The sequence below is a fragment of the Etheostoma spectabile genome, chromosome 8, assembly GCF_008692095.1.
Source record: "Etheostoma spectabile isolate EspeVRDwgs_2016 chromosome 8, UIUC_Espe_1.0, whole genome shotgun sequence".
Classification (NCBI taxonomy): Eukaryota; Metazoa; Chordata; class Actinopteri; order Perciformes; family Percidae; genus Etheostoma; species Etheostoma spectabile.
This window is the reverse complement of record NC_045740.1, coordinates 8,354,413-8,373,718: the sequence shown is the minus strand read 5'-3', so window position 1 is coordinate 8,373,718 and position 19,306 is coordinate 8,354,413. Positions and strand designations below refer to the sequence as shown.

At 38.9% G+C, this 19,306-nt stretch overlaps 3 protein-coding genes across 7 annotated transcripts; 1 reads left to right on the top strand and 2 right to left on the bottom strand.

Moving 5' to 3' along the window:
* Positions 1–313: 313 nt before the first annotated feature.
* LOC116694078 (tetraspanin-3) lies at positions 314–6,786 on the top strand. The gene is made up of 7 exons (XM_032523539.1): positions 314–539; positions 3,203–3,394; positions 4,678–4,752; positions 4,974–5,075; positions 5,200–5,355; positions 5,667–5,750; positions 5,988–6,786. The coding sequence occupies exons 1-7, from the start codon at positions 477–479 to the stop codon at positions 6,078–6,080; spliced, it is 765 nt and encodes a 254-aa protein (XP_032379430.1). The 5' UTR covers positions 314–476; the 3' UTR covers positions 6,081–6,786.
* Positions 6,585–15,561, bottom strand: pstpip1a (proline-serine-threonine phosphatase interacting protein 1a). Of its 4 annotated transcripts, none has more exons than XM_032523515.1 (16): positions 15,366–15,561; positions 14,018–14,118; positions 13,847–13,921; positions 13,679–13,713; positions 13,470–13,576; positions 13,273–13,335; positions 12,983–13,087; positions 11,979–12,024; positions 11,664–11,743; positions 11,017–11,115; positions 10,810–10,906; positions 10,531–10,618; positions 10,349–10,425; positions 9,399–9,496; positions 9,163–9,308; positions 6,585–7,939 (listed from the first exon to the last, which is right to left on the bottom strand). In XM_032523515.1, exons 1-15 carry the CDS (start codon positions 15,393–15,395, stop codon positions 9,180–9,182), a joined length of 1,230 nt encoding a protein of 409 aa, XP_032379406.1. In that variant the 5' UTR covers positions 15,396–15,561; the 3' UTR covers positions 6,585–7,939; positions 9,163–9,179. The 4 variants fall into 4 exon arrangements, with proteins under 4 accessions (XP_032379406.1, XP_032379407.1, XP_032379404.1 ...); XM_032523516.1 differs by having other exon boundaries at positions 9,399–9,493; XM_032523513.1 differs by having other exon boundaries at positions 10,349–10,618.
* Positions 14,992–19,207, bottom strand: rcn2 (reticulocalbin 2). Of its 2 annotated transcripts, none has more exons than XM_032523521.1 (8): positions 18,936–19,207; positions 18,316–18,435; positions 18,111–18,213; positions 17,819–18,015; positions 17,629–17,742; positions 17,412–17,505; positions 17,158–17,297; positions 14,992–16,698 (listed from the first exon to the last, which is right to left on the bottom strand). In XM_032523521.1, exons 1-8 carry the CDS (start codon positions 18,972–18,974, stop codon positions 16,555–16,557), a joined length of 951 nt encoding a protein of 316 aa, XP_032379412.1. In that variant the 5' UTR covers positions 18,975–19,207; the 3' UTR covers positions 14,992–16,554. The 2 variants fall into 2 exon arrangements, with proteins under 2 accessions (XP_032379412.1, XP_032379413.1); XM_032523522.1 differs by lacking the exon at positions 18,936–19,207 and adding an exon at positions 18,617–18,863 and having other exon boundaries at positions 16,455–16,698.
* Positions 19,208–19,306: the final 99 nt, after the last annotated feature.

Genomic DNA, 19,306 nt, shown 5'->3' with positions numbered 1-19,306 from the left:
ATGACCGCTGACTCAGGGTTGTTCTATTATGACACCAGTATTGTATTATTAATATCATGTAATCTGACCAGACTGGTGATACTGGTGGTAGCCTACTGATACTCTGATACTGATAAAAATGTTTTATGTATAAGGCACAAGTAGGTAAGTATATTTCCACCACTAGCTAGATGTCAGAAGTTAGGCTGCTCCAATTGCCATTTAGATTAGGCTAATTAACATTAATCTTTAATAGTTGACTACATGTATATCAAATGCTAACTGAAATAGACTATTGACTACAGTTTGGGGTGGGTGAGTTATTTTGTTCTAGGTGTGCTTGTTGTTACCCTGGTTGTGCTGCGCGACGCCTCGGTGCAAGTACAACCAGATCCAGTGACAGGCAGCGTTGGGTGAGTGCTGGCTGGCTAAGACATGTCTGAGTAGAAACCTGCATTATTTTCCAACACGTACAGCATTAAACCCCCGTGTTGAAGATGGGGCAGTGCGGCATCACGTCGTCAAAGACGGTCTTGGTCTTTCTGAACCTGATATTTTGGGTAAGTTTGGAGGTTTATGACAGTTTTAAACGTGCGTCACTAGCTAGCTATGTGTAGCTGTTAGCTGTGTGTGCAGTCAGCTGCTCGGCTAGCTGCTGCAGCCGACCTTCGTTTTAACCAGGGAGGGATTAGTTTAAGAAGGCAGTGGAAAAGCCATTACTTGAGATATATAATTCCTACGCTTTATTGATTTGCTGCTAACAAGTCATTTTTGAATGAAGCACCTTTTTTATTACGTTTTATAGAAAAAAGGACCTTCTGCGTTCTTAGAAAAATGCAGTATTTACGGAATTATAACGTTACATTTACTTATGTACCGTGCAATTTCAAGGATAATTGCACTTTACTTGAGTATTTTACCTTTTTTCAAGCTACTTTTCACTTTAACTCTACTAGGCCTAGATCTTTGAGGCAAATGCTTTTCGCTTCATTTATTTAATAGCTTTAGTTAGTTATTGCAGATTTAGATTTTTCATACAAAAATGAATTAAGAAATTAAATATAGGTTAAGCTACCCAACAGTATACAATGTAGTTTAAATTAGCCCCTCCTTTACCAGCTGCAACATTAAATTGACATAATTAATGCACCACTTATTTTAATCCAGTGATATATCGTATTGTAAAATGAGCTATTCTGCATAATGACTTTATTTTTTATTTTTGGTACTTTTAAGTATGTTTTGATGCTGATACTTTTGTACTTAAAGTACGATTTGAATGCAGTTATTTTACTTGTAACAGAGCATTTTGACACTAGTACTGCTATTTTTTTACTGAAGTAAAATATCTGAATACTTCATCCTCCACGCTTGCTTATATAATATGATGCAGTATACTAGGCCTACTAATGTACCCAGTAGAAAGTATCTAAAATTGGCTACACATTGATGCACAACATCAAAATGCTCTTACATCATACACTGTATTTGTCAGTGATAAAAACAGAATAATATAACACTTTGAAACAAGCTATTCTAAATAATGAGTAATGCTGATACCTTACATGCATTTTGCCACCAAGTAATACTTCTGTGCTTTTACTTAAGTAACATATTAAATTCAACAGTTTTACTTTGGAGAATTTTAGGACAGTATTTCTACTATAACTCAGGTAAAGGATCTGAGTACTTTTTTCACCAGTGTTTGCTGAAGTCAAACTATTACTGTTTTGACCCACCAGGTTAATCCTATTCCACAATGCAGCAGAAAGTAAAAATACAAGAAGACAGCTTTAGTGGTTCATCTTATATTGATAAAAGGTTCTCAGGTCATTCTGGTAAACTTCAGGTCCAGCGTTATCCTTCTAAAACTCCTTTACAGGTAAAAGTAAAGCAAATGTAAAAAAAAATCATCAGCTAAATGTACTTTAAGTATTAAGTACACTTATTTCTGTGTGTAATTAATATAAATTGAATATTGCTACATTATCATTGCAGATTCATTAATTACTAAATAGTGTTTCAGTGTGCAGCAGTTTGAGGTGGAGCTAATTGTGACTATAGGCGAGGCAGATTTATTGGTATAGCACATTTCAGCAACAGGGCAATTCAAAGTGCTTTACACTAAAAACAGTTAAACAGTTAAAATAAAAACAGATAAACACAAGAAGAGACTAGGTTACTTGTTGTTTACTACATGTTTTGTATGTAGATTCTGAAACAGCAACGTAACTACAGTAGCTGTCAAGGAAATGTAGTGGATCAAGAACTACAGCGTTTTTCTTTTGACATGCAGTGTAGTTTAAAGTAGAATAGTATCGCACTGCCAGACCTAGCTCCACAATGCTGTGTGTGTGTGTGTGTGTGTGTGTGTGTGTTGTGTGTGTGTGTGTGTGTGTGTGTGTGTGTGTGTGTGTGTGTGTGTGTGTGTGTGTGTGTGTGTGTGTGTGTGTGTTTAATTAATATATATATATATATATATATATATATATAAATAGATGTGTTTACTCCTTGACGCAGCGGGCCAGGGTTTGACTCCGACCTGAGGCCCTTTGCTGCATATCATTTCTCTCTTCCCTTTAATTTCTTCAGCTGTCCTGTCAATTAAGGCCTAAAAATGCCCCAAAAATAATCTTAATAAAAAAATTAGCTGGATACATGGTTAAATGTAATTCGCTCTTACCAGTCCCAAAATGTCCAAGTTAGAGAGGAAATGCCGTGGACATGTTCTTTGTAAATTGAAGCTTTCAAGTAGTTATGTTGAAGGTTAGAGATGTCGGTGATGAAATATTGAATGGTGACTGAACAATAACCATTCAAAAACCAATCTCAGCATACTGTTTAATGTAGCCTTTATTAATCCCACAAGGGGAAATTACAATTTACACTGTATTGTTATTACACACATTACACACAGGCCTGAATCACAGACATGCTCAGGTCCTATACATGCACTAATGGAGAGATGTCTGAATGAGGGGGCTGCACATGGAAAGGCGCCCCGAGGAATTGGGGGTTCGGTGCCTTGCTCAAGAGCACCTTGGCAGTGCCCAGGAGGTGAACTGGCACATCTCAAGCTACAAGTCCACCACCTGTAGTCCGTATGTGGACTTGAACCTGTGACCATCCGGTTTCCAACCCAACTCCCTACGGACTGAGTGTTACCACTTCCTTTACCTTTGTGGATAAGCTTGAGTAAAAATGTTGTTTGTGTCACTTTCAGGCCGCCGCTGGTATCCTGTGCTATGTTGGAGCCTATGCCTTCATCACATACGATGATTACGATCACTTCTTTGAAGACGTGTACACTCTCATCCCAGCAGTGACCATTATTGCAGTTGGAGCCCTCCTTTTCATTATCGGGCTCATCGGATGTTGTGCTACAGTGAGAGAAAGCTACTGTGGTCTTACAACGGTGAGTAAACCAGTGTACAAGTTTAACGCCATAGATGAGGCTACTGAAGCCCTTGCATAGTAAGTAATGGATCTAAGGTGAACTGTGAAACATCAGTAAACGTCCCATGGCAAAATTCACTTTGATGTTTTTTAACATTAATATGCATCCCCCCCCAGCCAGCCTATGGTCCCCCCGTGGCTAGAAATGGCAATATGTCTAAAACGAGCCCTGGGTATTCTGCTCTGCCTTTAAAGTACATACTAAGGAAATCTCATTGTGGGGCTGGCTCTAGTGACTGTAATTCTGCACTAAGGCTGAATTTTGGGAAAGAGACTTCAGATATGGTATTAGGGAACCACTAAGGTTTATATAAAAGCATCCAAAGAGCACAATGTAATGGGACCTTTAAAAGAAAAGGGGGTTTCAAGGATGCATTAGCAAAGAGCATTAACATCAAATCTGACAAAAGCATGTAGTCAGTTTTCATACATAATAGGGATGCACCAATCCAACTTTTTCAGTACCGATACCAATACCTGGGCTTTGTGTATCTGTCAATACCCGATACCGATCAGATACTGTTGTTGAATTCATAAACTGTATACCTTCCACCTCATACCTTCCTTCCACCATGTGGAAGAGACTACAGGCGCAAGACTTTCCTAACTAAATATTACTTTCCTGTCTAAGACAAGATAACATACAGTAGATGTAATGTATTGAAGTCGCATGGTGCTTTTAGATGTGCTTGATTAAATTGGTTGTATTGTGCTTTGCAGTACTACCACCACCCCTTGAAACATTTACTTTGCAGACATTGCAAACAGCCGATCGAGTTGGCGTGGCAATCGTGAAATATCTCCACACAGCTGACTCTTTGGCTCACTCCATGTTGCTTAACTGTTAACTTAACTCTTCCAGCATGCAACACACGTGCTGCTGACAAATGACATAGGATGTGCTGCGACGGAGGAGAAAAAAAAAATGGATCGGCCCATGGATCTGTTAATTTTTTAAATCCCTGATATAGCTAATTTGTCAATATCAGGGCCAATATCCGATCTTAATATCGGATCAGTGCACCCCTAATACACCATTATACATAGCAGAAGTACAGAACTTCAGAAGCTATTAAATATTTTAAATAATTGCACAAAAAGCCTATCATTCAACCCTTTTCTCATAAGTCGTAGTATTCTGTCTAATTTTAAACATGCCAAAGTGTCAGACATCCACACTTTACTTTTCTGCATTTAATTGTCTGTTGTCTGTGCAGATTAAATCTTAAATTCCATCCACAGTTTGTTGTCATTCTCCTGCTGGTTTTCATGACGGAAGTAGCAGTTGTGGTTCTTGGATATGTTTACAGAGCAAAGGTGAGAAAGTCAAATACAAGCCACTGCATGTTTGTTTTTATCGTTCTTATTTAATGCTTAACTTGTAACTCAGCTAATCTTCCAAATAACTTCACCCAGAAGAGCAGGAACAATCTGTCTACCATAGATGATCTTATCCAGTCTGCTCGTCTTTGCAACTATGTTGGTTGGTGTGTACAGTTTATCCAGTGTTTAGTCTCACCCATCTCAATGTTTGGCAGGTTGAAAATGAAGTTAATACTTCTATCAAGAAAGTGTACGATGAGTATAATGGCACCAACAGCAATGCCCAGAGCCGTGCCATTGACTACATTCAGAGACAGGTGAGGACAGAAATACTATCTGTAAATCAGATATACTGATTATATACACATTTCTGCTAGACTCGTTCTGACTAAGCAAGTAGTTGAAAGTAATCTTGAGTATTTATTGTTTTCATTTTCACAGCTTCAATGCTGTGGGATCCACAACTACTCAGACTGGCAGAATACACACTGGTATGAAGAATCCAAAAACAACAGCGTACCCATCAGCTGTTGCAGAGCTAACATTGGAAGCAGCTGCACAGGATCCCTCACTCATCCTGAAGATCTCTACCAAGAAGTAAAACAACCTGTCACATTTTCATACCAAACACCTCTTATTTTTAAAGAGGAGTGACTCGTTACAGTTTGAGGTCTGAAGTGGTGTGTGTGTGTGTGTGTGTGTGGTGTGTGTGTGTGTGTGTGTGTGTGTGTGTGTGTGTGTGTGGTGTGTGTGTGTTGTGGTGTGTGTGTGTGTGTGTGTGTGTGGTGTGTGTGTGTGTGTGTGTGTGTGTGTGTGTGTGTGTGTGTGTGTGTGTGTGTGTGTGTGTGTGTGTGTGTGTGTGGTGTGTGTGTGTGTGTGTGTGTGTGTGTGTGTGTGTGTGTGTGTAGGGTTGTGAAGTTCTGGTTGTGAAGAAGTTGAAGGAGATCATGATGTATGTCATCTGGACTGCTCTGACATTTGCTGCTATCCAGGTATGTAACTTTGTAACCAGCAAGGAACTTTTCCCAAAATGTTAGTATTCCTTCATTTATTTTGGTCTATTTGGTTTTTGTCTCACTATTGGTACCAACATTCTGAAGTCCAAACAAAGTAGCATGAGTTACACAACCACAGTGAGGCCCAATCATTTCTGAAGGGTTGTAACAGACTAACAACTATATAAAAAAAAAAAAGCAAAAACACTAAGGTGTCCCTCTCTTTTTTTCTAGATGCTGGGGATGTTGTGTGCATGTGTCGTGCTGTGCCGCAGATGCAGAGATCCTGCCTATGAGCTTCTTATTACAGGGGGCACCTATGCATAAAGGAGAACAAATTTCTCACCATAATACTACTTTCACAATTCATGTGCCATTGGTGAGAGCATGAAAATGATCTATTACCACACTAACCTTAAAACACCAACCACACTAAAGTGATATATTGTACCTGTTTTTCCAAAAAAGCTATAGACCAAATAGGCTATAGGCATGAGGGCATAAAACCTCAATCTGTGTATGGAGTGAAATGCAGACAGGGTAATTTTTTCATGTTAGTTTGCACTATGTGTATGGCTTTGAATATTTTATATTTACATCTATCCTGTACCTCAGTGAAAGACTGTATAATATTATCCTTTACCACTACTAACTACTACTACTACTACTACTACTACTACTACTACTATTCTTCTTCTATTACAGCTCAGTTTTAGTTAAGTCACCTTTTACCTGCAACATTGTTTCAAGCAATAGTGGACACCACAGCCCAAGCCAATGGCAAGCTCTTGCGTGTAAACTGTGTAACTTAACTGGCTTTTGCTTACCTAGTCTTTCTTTTAAGAAGCAAACTTTTTAATCCAGTTTAGTATGTGGGATTTGTGAAGTAGTAATGCATTCTTAAGTCAAGATAGGCTTTGTCCGATAGCTGTGTTTGTTTTTGTCTCAACAGTCTAAGGTAGTTGTAGAACTTGATTTGCTGAAATGTAGCAATAGCTAGACTCAAGAATGTCAATTAAATGTGGGGAAGGTTTATGTGACTGTGTTTTCTGGTTCATTGTTTTAATTTATCTGAAATTTCACATCTTTACAAAGAGATGAAATTGCTGCACTAAGTGTGTTTTTGTTGTTGTTGTCCAAACATACTGTAGCTCATATTCACTGGCGGAGTCAACTTGGTCCCAAAAAATAGAGAGGTCAAAGTTCAGGTATTTCCCATGAGGGAGGGGTGTAACAGGTCAAAGAGGTCTCGTATTTTTTGCATTGTAGCTTTATGTCTTCAAACTAGGTTCCCATGGGCACAATATACATGCATGTATGTTCAATAGCTCCTACTATAATCATTAGATGTAGTTGTATCTGCTTTTGGAGGATCTTGTGACCACCAAACATACATTGTGAACACTTATGGTGGTTAATAGATGCTTTGGTTAGGGGATAGGTACTGAACCAGAGAGAGCAGATTGCTTAGGAACATGACCCAAGAATAGTTGTATTACAACTACTTTGTTGGATTGTTCTGATCTGGTACTTTTGTAATCCACATAAAGAATAGCAAGAACAAAATAAAGTAGTAATCCCAAATAATTTTCTTAATTAGTGGTGGCCAAAAAAACAATGTTCAGCATATGTCAAAAACACAACACATTTTCTGTCATTTTGAATAAATAACAAATACATGCACATTTTTATGTATAGCATTCTGAAGAGAAACAATAACTACACATAGAACTTATAAACGGGCAAACAACAGAAGTCTAACATTCGGCAAAACATTTAGAACTGCGAATATAAAACAATACAACAGTATATCAATAAACTTAGTGCAGTGGTCTTGTGCAACAGTTCACTTAATCTCCCAGCTGTCATGATAATGAGGAGTTAACACATTAGCACTAAGTGCAAAGCAATATGAATATATGCCATATCAATACATTTATTTCAGTCTTACACTGCAGCCTATGTGACAGCCTCTATCTGTAGGATTATTATGTGATAAAGGTGTCATTCTAACAAAATGAGGTTTTGTAGCAAATGTACATGATTTCTTCCACAGCGTCTTTTATGCTACTATAATAGGTCAAAAGAAATCCTACTCATAATGTTGCGTGCAACACAAATATGAACAAATCAAATTATTGTCAATTTGAAATCACAAAGCCTTTACAAACTATTACATGACTATACACTCACCGGCCACTTTATCAGGTACACCTGTCCACCTGCTCGTTAACACTTAATTTCTAAGCAGCCAATCACATGGCGGCAACTCAGTGCATTTAGGCATGTAGACATGGTCAAGAGAATCTCCTGCAGTTCAAACCGAGCATCAGTATGGGGAAGAAAGGTGATTTGAGTGACTTTGAACGTGGCATGATTGTTGGTGCCAGAAGGGCTGGTCTGAGTATTTCAGAAACTGCTAATCTACTGGGATTTTCACGCACAACCATCTCTAGGGTTTACAGAGAATGGTCCGAAAAAGAAAAAACATCCAGTGAGCGGCAGTTCTGTGGGCGGAAATGCCTTGTTGATGCCAGAGGTCAGAGGAGAATGGCCAGACTGGTTCGAGCTGATAGAAGGGCAACAGTGACTCAAATAACCACCCGTTACAACCAAGGTGGGCAGAAGAGCATCTCTGAACGCACAGTACGTCGAACTTTGAGGCAGATGGGCTACAGCAGCAGAAGACCAAATCGGGTGCCACTCCTTTCAGCTAAGAACAGGAAACTGAGACTACAATTTGCACAAGCTCATCGAAATTGGACAATAGAAGATTGGAAAAACGTTGCCTGGTCTGATGAGTCTCGATTTCTGCTGCAACAGTCGGATGGTAGGGTCAGAATTTGGCGTCTACAACATGAAAGCATGGATCCATCCTGCCTTGTATCAACGGTTCAGGCTGGTGGTGGTGGTGTCATGGTGTGGGGAATATTTTCTTGGCACTCTTTGGGCCCCTTGGTACCAATTGAGCATTGTTGCAACGCCACAGCCTACCTGAGTATTGTTGCTGACCATGTCCATCCCTTTATGACCATAATGTACCCAACTTCTGATGGCTACTTTCAGCAGGATAATGCGCCATGTCATAAAGCTGGAATCATCACTGACTGGTTTCTTGAACATGACAATGAGTTCGCTGTACTCAAATGGCCTCCACAGTCACCAGATCTCAATCCAATAGAGCATCTTTGGGATGTGGTGGAACGGGAGATTCGCATCATGGATGTGCAGCCGACAAATCTGCGGCAACTGTGTGATGCCATCATGTCAATATGGACCAAACTCCCTGAGGAATGCTTCCAGCACCTTGTTGAATCTATGCCACGAAGAATTGAGGCAGTTCTGAAGGCAAAAGGGGGTCCAACCCGTTACTAGCATGGGGTACCTAATAAAGTGGCCGGTGAGTGTAGCTGTCAGGTAAGTTCATTATTTGGCAAGGTAAGAGCCTGGGACCAATCCAGTAAGGCCATTTCTTTTCACTGTCCACCAGCCATCCTCACCTTTATCCATGACAACCACAATGTCCCCGACAGTCACCGAGAGCTCATCGACCCCCTGAACAAGGACAGAAACATTCAATGAACAGATATCCCTTAAAATGAACTAGAATTTGAACATTTGAATGTGTCCCATATAGAAGCTGACCTGTGCCACATAGTCATACACGACCTGGTACCCCTCACTGCTCAGCTGGGACCCCTGACATACAGGAATTGAAGCATAAACTCCTTCTGATGTTTCTGCTGAGGAGAATGACATGATTTAAGACAAAATCACCAATGGTTCATGTACTGTTTGGCCACTTCTAATTTGCAACTTTCTTCCCAAACGAGCGACTAATCTGATAGTATTACATCTCATCAGATCATTGGCAAGCTGAACACATTCTCTGATATTGTTGGTGTGAAGCTGTAAGTCCAAATCCACTTTTTTTGTCCAATGTACGCCCGCAGCCCTGTCAAGTGAGCTCAAATACCCCTTCATCGACACCACCTGTCATTTACCAAACGTGTTCATTTGATCTGATAACCTAGACGTTTTTTGAGACATTTTTTTCATACTAAATATGATCCTACAATAGTCTGCGTAGCCTTTTTTAAATAAATAAATATTCTTTACACCATTTAGACATAATTTACAGGGGCAATGAAGGGTTACAGCCCCCCCAATAATCAAAACTACCCTCCTTTAAAATCTATTGTAACTTCCTTTACATAATTAAAGACATTTGCCCCCTAACTTAATGCAGAATAAGCACAGTGTTGCAGAGAATTCACCACAATGCAGGTAATTAAATGTTTGTTATTGCTATTGCTCAAAAGTGGAGATCTCAACCCCCTCAATGTTGAACCCAAAGTTGTACCCTTGCTTCACGCTTTACATCAATTTATAATATGTTTGTAAGGTTCTTCCCAAACACAGTAATGTGGGTATATTTTTTTGTTCCCAAATTGTAACTTCATTGGTGTGAAGAAGAACAAGTGTGTAATTACGTTTCTCCACACCTTGTGTTGCAAGAATCAAGTGACCTTCACAGTCATATCTGTCATCATTTTGGAAATTGTAGTGTTACTTAAATGACTTTGGTACTATACCAGTAGGTTGTGTAACTTGTTCATTAATGCTCAGTTTGGAGCCACTGGAACCGTGTCCTTGCAAAAGACTTGAAAACCTACAATTTGGGGAAAGAACTTGGTAAGAAAAAAACACTATGTAATAATCACTATTTTCATCATCATTAATTTGGTAACAATGCTTTCCATTGTGTAATTCTGACTTTTTCATGACTCCCCCTACGAATCCAGCACTTCCATTTCTGTCATCTGTAGGATCCTTCTGATAGTAATTTTGGTATTCAATTGGAGCTGTAAAAAGACCATTGAAAATCTGTAAATAAATAAAACTAATGATTCAGGGGCAAAGCCCTGCACAATCCATGACTGGTTTCATAATGTGTCATTCTGTTGTATGTTTTAGGAGAAGCTGAGAGATAATATTAAAATTTCCACTTTGGAACATATTCAAATCCAAATCCGGAAGCAGGGCAGGCGCTTACCTGAAGGGGTCAAGCTAGTACGTTTCATCTCTATAAAGCAGTTGTTGTCTGCGATGATGTCACACTTTTCCAGTGTTTTTCTCACATCCTCGTAACACTAAAAGAGCAGTTTGTTCAGAGTGAATTTCCAATATACAAAATGGTATATATTGGAAGGCCTTGCTGAAGATCCGACCCATACAGATGTGTGAAAACAGCTGCACGCACCTCATCATCTTTCACACACTGCGTTGACAAATGGTTACAGTGCACCCACAAAGCATCCCTTAGTATGCTGATGCGGTCTTCTTCCTGCTGCTGAAATAGCTGCAAAACAGTGTGATTGGAAAAATAATGAATAATAAAGAAAACATTGAAGCACGGCAAATGTACAACAATGAACATTACTGTGTGTACACAAAAACTTCTTGCACTACAAAAGCATCCATCCTGTCCTTTACTCTCTTCAATCTGTCAACTGAAAGGTAGCTGATAGATAAAGATAGCTGGCATTTGAGAGCTTTTAAATGCTGTCTTTCCTGGTGTCTTCTGTGCACAATAAGTAGGTTGTCCTGTTTTGCAAACTGCCACAGACAATTGGTCTTTAATAAATAGAGATTAAAAAAATTGTTGAATGACTGTTTTAGCTTTGATGTATCACATGTAGGAAGACTTTCTTGCCAGAAAACAAAGCCGATTAGTGACTCACTTTAGAGTCTGCTCATAGGAAGTATTGCACATCCTCATAAACATGAAAGGCCTTGGGCTTTGCCACTCTTGGTGTCGACATTTTAAATGTGTCAATCTGTAGTGTGCATTTCTCACATGATAAATACAATGAAAGGAGAAATACAGCTTGTAGTGCTCTACTTTACCTCACATGTGCTGATGTGTGTTGATTCCCACTCTTGACGAGTCTTGTCAAGTTGTTCAATGTTTGACATGTATTGTTTCTCTAAAGACAAGTAAAATAATTATTGTGAATATTTTTATATATATATTAATATATATATATATATATATATATGCAGTATATATACACACACACAGTATATATACTGCATCTAACTCTATTTATAAAATCCTCAGTAAACGGGAAGGAAATGTAACCACCATAGTCAAGAAAATTTTCTGGCAGACCATAACTCCCATAACAAAATGACACAGTACAAACTTGTTTTTGAGCTTACCAGCCTCCTCTGCAGCTTCTCTGCAGTGTTTAGATTTGTTGTTCATCTGAAAAAAAAAGAAAGAATTACACATTGGCTTTATATCTGTAAACCTGTGGCTGGGTTAGCTTGGTTGGTGGAGCGGCCGCACATGTGTGGAGGTTTGCTCTTTGGCCCAGCAGCCACGGGTTTGACCCTGACCTGCGGGCCCTTGCTGCATGCCATTGCCCTTCTCTTTTCCCTTTCATGTCTTCATCTGTCCTGTGGAATTAAAGGCCTAAAATGCCCCAAAAATAACCTTCAAAAACTCTGTAAACCTATAGTTTGCCCATTAAAAAAGCAATATATTATATTGGGTGCTTTGATGTAATCTTTGTAAATAACACTCTGTTTAGGAACATAAATCTCTTTTTATTAATTATTACATTGGATAATAATTTCAAGGGTAAGATAATTGAATTTCCCAATCTGTTAGTGTTGTGGAGTAACTGATGATGTTAAGATTTATTAACAGCATGGATTGTTAATAGGGTGCCCAGTATAGGCTACTCTCAAATGCCAGTGACAGTTCTGCCAGTGACTGAGATGTTCTTATTGATCCTTCAGTCAGATCTTTGAGCTTCACTGTGCTTTGACTGTTTTTAAAGGAATCTGCTGAAAAGGAAACATTCTCTGTGTTCATCTTAAACCTTAGTTTAAGACGTATGTGAGTGATATATTTAGTTCGGAAGCCAATCATGGTTAAATATCCAACATACAAATGTGATGTGGAAAATGTTATCCTCCAGTCCACATACTGTAGGCCTACACTGAGAATGGACTCTGCATTGGGCTGGACTCTAACCAGAGCTGCTGTGATAGGGACTTAATATAACACACTCTGCCTGGTGAGCTACCCGGGCACCCTGGTTGGATGTATTTTCAAGAGAAAAAAGGCACTCATCCTTTTACAATCCTTCCTTTTCAATACTGAATGGTATTATTGCATTGGACTTTTAATGAGTCATACCACAGTGCAGATTTACCTTTTCGATCTGCTTGGGAGTGGCTGTGGGAGCATTGGCCATCTTCTCAGCGATTTGCTCTGCCTCATCTGCCTCCCTGCAGCGCTGCTCATAAGATCTTTTTGACTAGTAGAGAAACAGAACAGAAACCATATGAAACTGTAAAACCCATGCTTTGTACATCAGCACTATGCCTTTCCTGTGTGTGTGTGTGTGTGTGGGGGGGGGGTTAACACAATTATATTTGAAGAATAAAGCCTATATATACACTTGCTGAAACTGAAATCTCTTATGATATGAAGTGACCTTACATCTATTGTCTTCTTGTAGAGGGAGACTTTCATCTTCTGGACCTTCTCCATGATAACTTCAAACTAAAAAGTAAAGATGTTATGTTACTTTAAACACACACGCACACACTGTTGTCATCTGAAAACCACCCTGGTAGGCAACGCTTTTTAGATTTCCTCTTCATGCAAATAAGGAAAAAAAGACTTTTCATTAGTACCTTTTTTCTCTGTTCTTTCTGTCGCTCTCTGAACTGCTCCATTCTCTTCAATTCTTCCTTGAGGAAACCAGAAAGCTGAATGTGCAAGTTTCCTACGTTTTCAATTTCTGAAAAACACCAAAACTTACTGGTAAAAACTCAGAATCCGACTGAGGCATGTATGAAGTGCACAGGAAAAAAATAGTGCAGGAAATGTATCCTGTGCTTACGTGTTCTCATTTCATCAAAAGATTTTTTCAAAGTGCTGTGAAAACAAAATGAACAAAATGTAATGCATTTTCTCATGTAATTCCAATAGTGCAGAATACATTTATTACTTGGAAAGGTATATTTATACATACTGTTGAGTATATCAATGCTCAAATACATGCACCCACCAGATCTCATATAAACCGCCAGCCTTGCGGGCAATTGTGACCAGTTCCCTGCCATATTTCTCCTCTGCTGATGCCCTACATGGACAAAACCACAATAGAGCTGAACTACATTATACTGAGGTCACTGTAACCATTATTCAAGTACAACCGATTAGAAATTTGTGAGCTCACCTCATTTTCAAGAGGTCCTCCATGTCTTTGCACGTTCGTCGACCATCATTAAGTCTCTGACTGATGGTCTCAAACCCAATATTACTGATGAAGTCCACTCCCTGGAACCATAAATATCAAACCATAAAACTTCTACTTTTGCTGAGAAGGGAAATTTTCACAGGGAATCTTAGCTCTAATACAAAACACTCACTTTACATTTTAGAGTAAAAGTCAAAATAAAGGCTGTTTATACAAACTGTTTTGTGTCCCTTGGAAATAAAAATGTTTGTTTCTTTATTGCTCAGTATTTAAAAGACCCATTGATCACCATTAGGCAATAGCTGATGACTTAAACGATTCTAAATAGCATGACTTTTGAGTTTTTCCACAAAGAGGTATTGTGGGGGTATCTCATTCAGAATGGAAAATGTTACATGCTGTTGCTGGAGTCTGAATGGAAAGCAGCAAGTGACAGAATTACCAAAAAAACCCTCTCATGTAAAAGTAGTCTCACTTGGCTGAAATTTGACTAATGTGGAAGTAAAGTGACTTGTACAAACATCTCTTGTGTTCATTTATATTGTTATTGGGTTATATTTCAATTGAAGTGTACTGATAACGGGGTGAGAATGAAGAGGAAAAAGGAAGCATACAACTTCACAATGTAAACTTAAGCTACAATAGAGTTCAACTGATTGTTGTTTCTGACTGGCCAGTTCCTTCAGTTTTGCTTACAGCTATGGTAGAAATGTGTACTGTTAGCAAATAGTTACGTATACATTTTAAGTTGTGATCTTTTGCATTGTTGCATACACATGTTACAGTAACAGGTGTCAGAAGACAGTCAGAAGAAAACAGAAACCCCTCAATATTTATACAGAACACATGATAACCACCACAAAAACATTATTTTAAAATGTTGTACAGAAAAAGGGCTGTTTAGTTTGTGTGACACCTGGTTTTAGAAAAAAAGAAATAATTATCTCTCAATAAAGACTGCGTACATAGTTAATGTTTTAATCCAAGCAACAATTCAGTACCTGTTCAGTGAGTTTCAAAGGGAGAAAAAGGAAAGAAAGCAAACATTATAATTCTAAAAACAGGACAAAGTGTTTAGCAAACTGTAGTAAAAGATATATAACTAAATGCATTACTAGTAGCCTCTGTGGTATGAAAAATACAAAAAATGAAAGGCATAAATACAGTAGAGGTGGACCGGCACAAAACAGATATTACCTCAAAACTCCAGTGAAGATACTAAATACAACAATGCTGACTTTCACAGCTGAGTGAAAATTCATGGCCAACTAGAGCTCTGAACATAAACATAAAAAAAGTATGGATTAGTAGAGTCACACTGACTTACCCAAAAAGCATCTTTAAATTGTAATGTCATGTTGGCGGTGGTTAAAAATAGTCCGTGTTGGAGGATCCACTCAACTCTAAGTCACTTTAAAGCAGCCAGCAGTGTAACAGGCTGTTGCTCGATGCAAGTGAAATGGATCATGACACATTCAGGAAACCAGCCTTCAAGCAGCAACACTCACTCGCTTACTCATTTGATTTAAATGAGGAAGAGCTGCAACCTGCCAGCGGTTGCCACAACTGGACTGATACGATGCGTCAGCTCACAGTTGGCAACGTGTGAGAGAATCACTAATGGTGATACAGCTCAACAAACCTGCTGTAAAATGTAATCAAAACAAACTCGTCCTTAAAAAGTGGTTACAATCATTCTCCCAGTTGAACCTCCCCGTACTTTAGCAGTATGTGCATGGGAAATGGACAAAATAACAGGAACTGCTTAAAATATTATGTAATCCAATATAGCAAGCCTGCAGGACAAACTATTTTGTGAAGTGTTTGATGTTTAGAATTTGCTTAAAGTGTTCATATTATGCTCATTTTCAGGTTCATAATTGAATTTAGAGGTTATATCAGAACAAGTTAAAATTTTCTATAAACACCATATTTTTTATTGTACTGCACATTGCTGCAACTCCAGAGTGAGACATCACACTTCTGTTCCATCTTTGTTGGGAGTTGCACATGTGCAATCCCTAGGTGAGGGCTATTACCCAGTCAGAAGCAGAGTATGAGGGCGTGCCACGCTAGCAGCTAGGTGAGCATTATAACGTGTTCGTCACAGAAGTAAAGGCTGGACTACAATAGAGCTGTTTGGAGCAGTTTGTTAACAGTGTTTTGTGTTGGTGATGGTCCCTTTGGGGTGGATTTTGGGCTTTTTCACTTTGTAAACCTATAACGTGCACAAAAAAGCTATATAACAAAATAAAAGGACAGGAAAAAAGCCAAAAAGCATAATATGAGCACTTTAAAAACCACTGTAAATGTTTTAGAGGTGCGTAATTGTCCAATGGTTGAGTGAAAAATGTTTCCCTGTCATTTTGTCAATTTCATTCAATATTGCAAATGGTTGTTAGCATATAAGATCAACAATGAAGCAAATCCACTACTGTCAAAGAACAACACAGGAAATAAATATTACAATTTCCTGGAAACAAATGACAAAAAAAAAAAAAGAACATCAAGTCCAGTTATAGTTCATCATGTGATACATGCAGCTGTCTGCCATAGTCTGTCACTTCACTGTTCATGAATGTTTCTTGATTTTTCAAAACTTCAGCCTCTGAGATCTGTCTGTCTCCATCGTGGTCCATTTCCTTGATGAGGTGAAGAGCCTGTTGATGACACGAGAGAAAAAAGCAGGGATGGAGAGAAAAACAGATTTATTCCTAGATGCAATAGATACTGTAAAGGAGCATCTATTTTCTCATGTATTTATGTACACATGTAACTCATGAATTTTGTATCAATATTGATATATCATGCTAATGTATAAGAACGTGAATTACCTAACAGTTTTAGTCTAATTTTATACTAATATCGTCTTTCCTGTTCACTGATTGAGTTCCTATTATTTTCTTGACCAGACGGTATGGAGTATGTATGCAAATCTACTCAGATAGTTAAAGATAGTGTGAGCGAATGTTTTCTCAGCACCTGAAAACTCATTCTGTTCAGAGAGAATCCTACAGCTTATTGTAAAAAAACAAACTCCAGTTAACCAGCCACTGAATTCAAACAGAGAAAATTTTTTTTCCCCTTCCAACAAAATCTGGGCACACGTTGGGTCTTACCTCTTCTCTTGCTGAGCCGTAGCTATTAGGCGCCACCCAGCGGAGTTGCTCGTCTCGATTCAACTTGCCATCCTGATCTTGATCATAGAGGTCTTTAAACCGCACTGTTTCTTCAATTTCCCACTGTGACGGGGACTCCTCTGATAACAAAAAAAAAGTGTTAACATTGCACAGGGGATGAAAGTTGATCATAATAGAGGAAACTAACCACAAACAGCTCATTCTATGTTTTAAAATAATCGCTGTGGTCTTACCATCACCACGGACATCTCCAATGAATTCATTCAGACTGATGAGTCCATCTTTATCTGTGTCGTATTCACTCAACACATCCTCAATGGCAAAATCCTATTAAGAAAAAAGAATAAATGATTACATTTTAACAGGAAATATGAAGGGCACTCTTATAATGGGTGGAAGAATGCATTATCATATCAGGATTTGCAGGAGTAGGAGCTAAACTGGTCTCACAGCCATATGATCCACTTCAGACGGATGGGTAAAGGCAAGAAACTCTGTCACATTAAGCCCCGGTGTGCCATCCACATCAGCAAAGTCAAAGCGCCTTCTCTCTTTCAGGTGGAGCTAGCGGGGATACATTACAGATACATCAGGCAGTGGTTTACTATGATTCCTTACAGGACAATAAAAGTACACCTACGTGTCTGAGAGACTCCTGCTCTGGATCCTCCAGAACAGCGCTGTCATCAAAACTAATGAGCTGGTCATGAGCGACCATGTTGTATTCCTCCCAAGTAACAACACCATCTTTGTCAGTGTCAAACTCAGGGAAACGCTCCTTCGCATCATCCAGAGCATATTTTCTGTAGACTTGCTGAATCCACAGCGTGACCTCCTCTGTCGATAAAAACACAGCAGACTCGCCTATGACCTTTTATCACCTCTGTTGATCTTTGCTTTCTTTTCTAATGTTGCGAGAGACATAAATGTACCTGCACTTAGGAGATGGTCAGCATTTGTATCAATCCGCTTCACAATTTCCATCATCTTTTTCCTCTGCTCTGCTGGGCTAAGTTTCTTTATCTCCCCAGTGTCCTAGAATTGCATAAAATAAGTAGAGCAAAGAGTGAGCAGGTGATGAATGAAGATTAGAAATTGGGCTAAAGAGTATGAGAAAATGAGTAAAAACATAACAACCTCATCTCCCAGCAGGATGTTCATGTCATGTTCAGGGTTGTGCTGCTGGAGATGTTTATGAGCGCTTTGTCCAAATCCAAACTGAAGAATCAGCAATACCAACAATGCAGAGGATGTCATCTGTTGAGTAACATCAATATTTAACAGTAAAACGAATGAGTGAATTAACTGAAAACACTGCCTGTGTGCTATTAATTAGTATCCAGGGTAGTTCTTTAGTTGAAAACTCAAATGACCACGGCAACACAGTCTGCCACAAGGTAACTGTGCGACCTTGTGGACAGCTGGTGTAAATTCACACCGACAAACTTGATGTGTGAGCCTCGTCCTGTATGATGAAAGCTGCAAAACATACTAGGAACAAATGTGTTTAAGATGAAGAAAGAGGATCAAAGAAGCAAAAAAAGCCTACTATTGTCTACAGTAGTTGTAATTAATTCCTGTTTATACTTAGCCAATACTTATGTGATACAGAGAGAATAAGACAGGCAGAGACAGATTTGAGGACAAACTCAATAGTATTAGCCCTAAAAAAATAGACACGGTTAAAGACAACGTTCACAAGCGAATACTGAAATAACTGCGACGAAGCTGACAAACAGAAGACGTTTTGTAATTACCGTGGAAAGTCCTCCGTGCAAGTGTTGATACCGGATCATTTACGTGGAGGACACGTGTACTTCCGGTCACAAATTTCAAATTAAACGTTTTGTTATTCTCATAGACCGACACATACACAGTCTATGGTTATTCTGGCGAATGTCAAAAGAAGTTTCCAGAGTGGAAAGTCTTGGGTCGTCTCACATTTTATTTTGAAGGCATGTTCTCTTCTCTTATGGTTTCCTACTGTCTGTAGATGACACTTGACCACTTGACGCATACTGAGAAATCAACCAAACGTCCCGCCCGCTCTTGTTGCCATGGTAGACAGTTTGAAGTCCCGCCCAAAGAAAATCGGACACGCCCTTTGACCCGAACTATACTGTGCAGT

Coding starts and splice junctions, on each gene's coding strand:
- LOC116694078 (XM_032523539.1), top strand. CDS start 477: ATGGGGCAGTGCGGCATCACGTCGTCAAAGACGGTCTTGGTCTTTCTG. Junction 540..3,202: donor TTCTGAACCTGATATTTTGG/GTAAGTTTGGAG, acceptor TGTCACTTTCAG/GCCGCCGCTGGTATCCTGTG. Junction 3,395..4,677: donor GCTACTGTGGTCTTACAACG/GTGAGTAAACCA, acceptor TTCCATCCACAG/TTTGTTGTCATTCTCCTGCT.
- pstpip1a (XM_032523513.1), bottom strand. CDS start 15,395: ATGACATTACAATTTAAAGATGCTTTTTGG. Junction 13,336..13,469: donor AGAAAGAACAGAGAAAAAAG/GTACTAATGAAA, acceptor TTTACTTTTTAG/TTTGAAGTTATCATGGAGAA. Junction 11,744..11,978: donor AGAAGCTGCAGAGGAGGCTG/GTAAGCTCAAAA, acceptor ACTTGTCTTTAG/AGAAACAATACATGTCAAAC.
- rcn2 (XM_032523521.1), bottom strand. CDS start 18,974: ATGATCCGGTATCAACACTTGCACGGAGGACTTTCCACG. Junction 18,436..18,935: donor TGCACGGAGGACTTTCCACG/GTAATTACAAAA, acceptor GTTACTCAACAG/ATGACATCCTCTGCATTGTT. Junction 16,699..17,157: donor ACGGCTCAGCAAGAGAAGAG/GTAAGACCCAAC, acceptor TGTCATCAACAG/GCTCTTCACCTCATCAAGGA.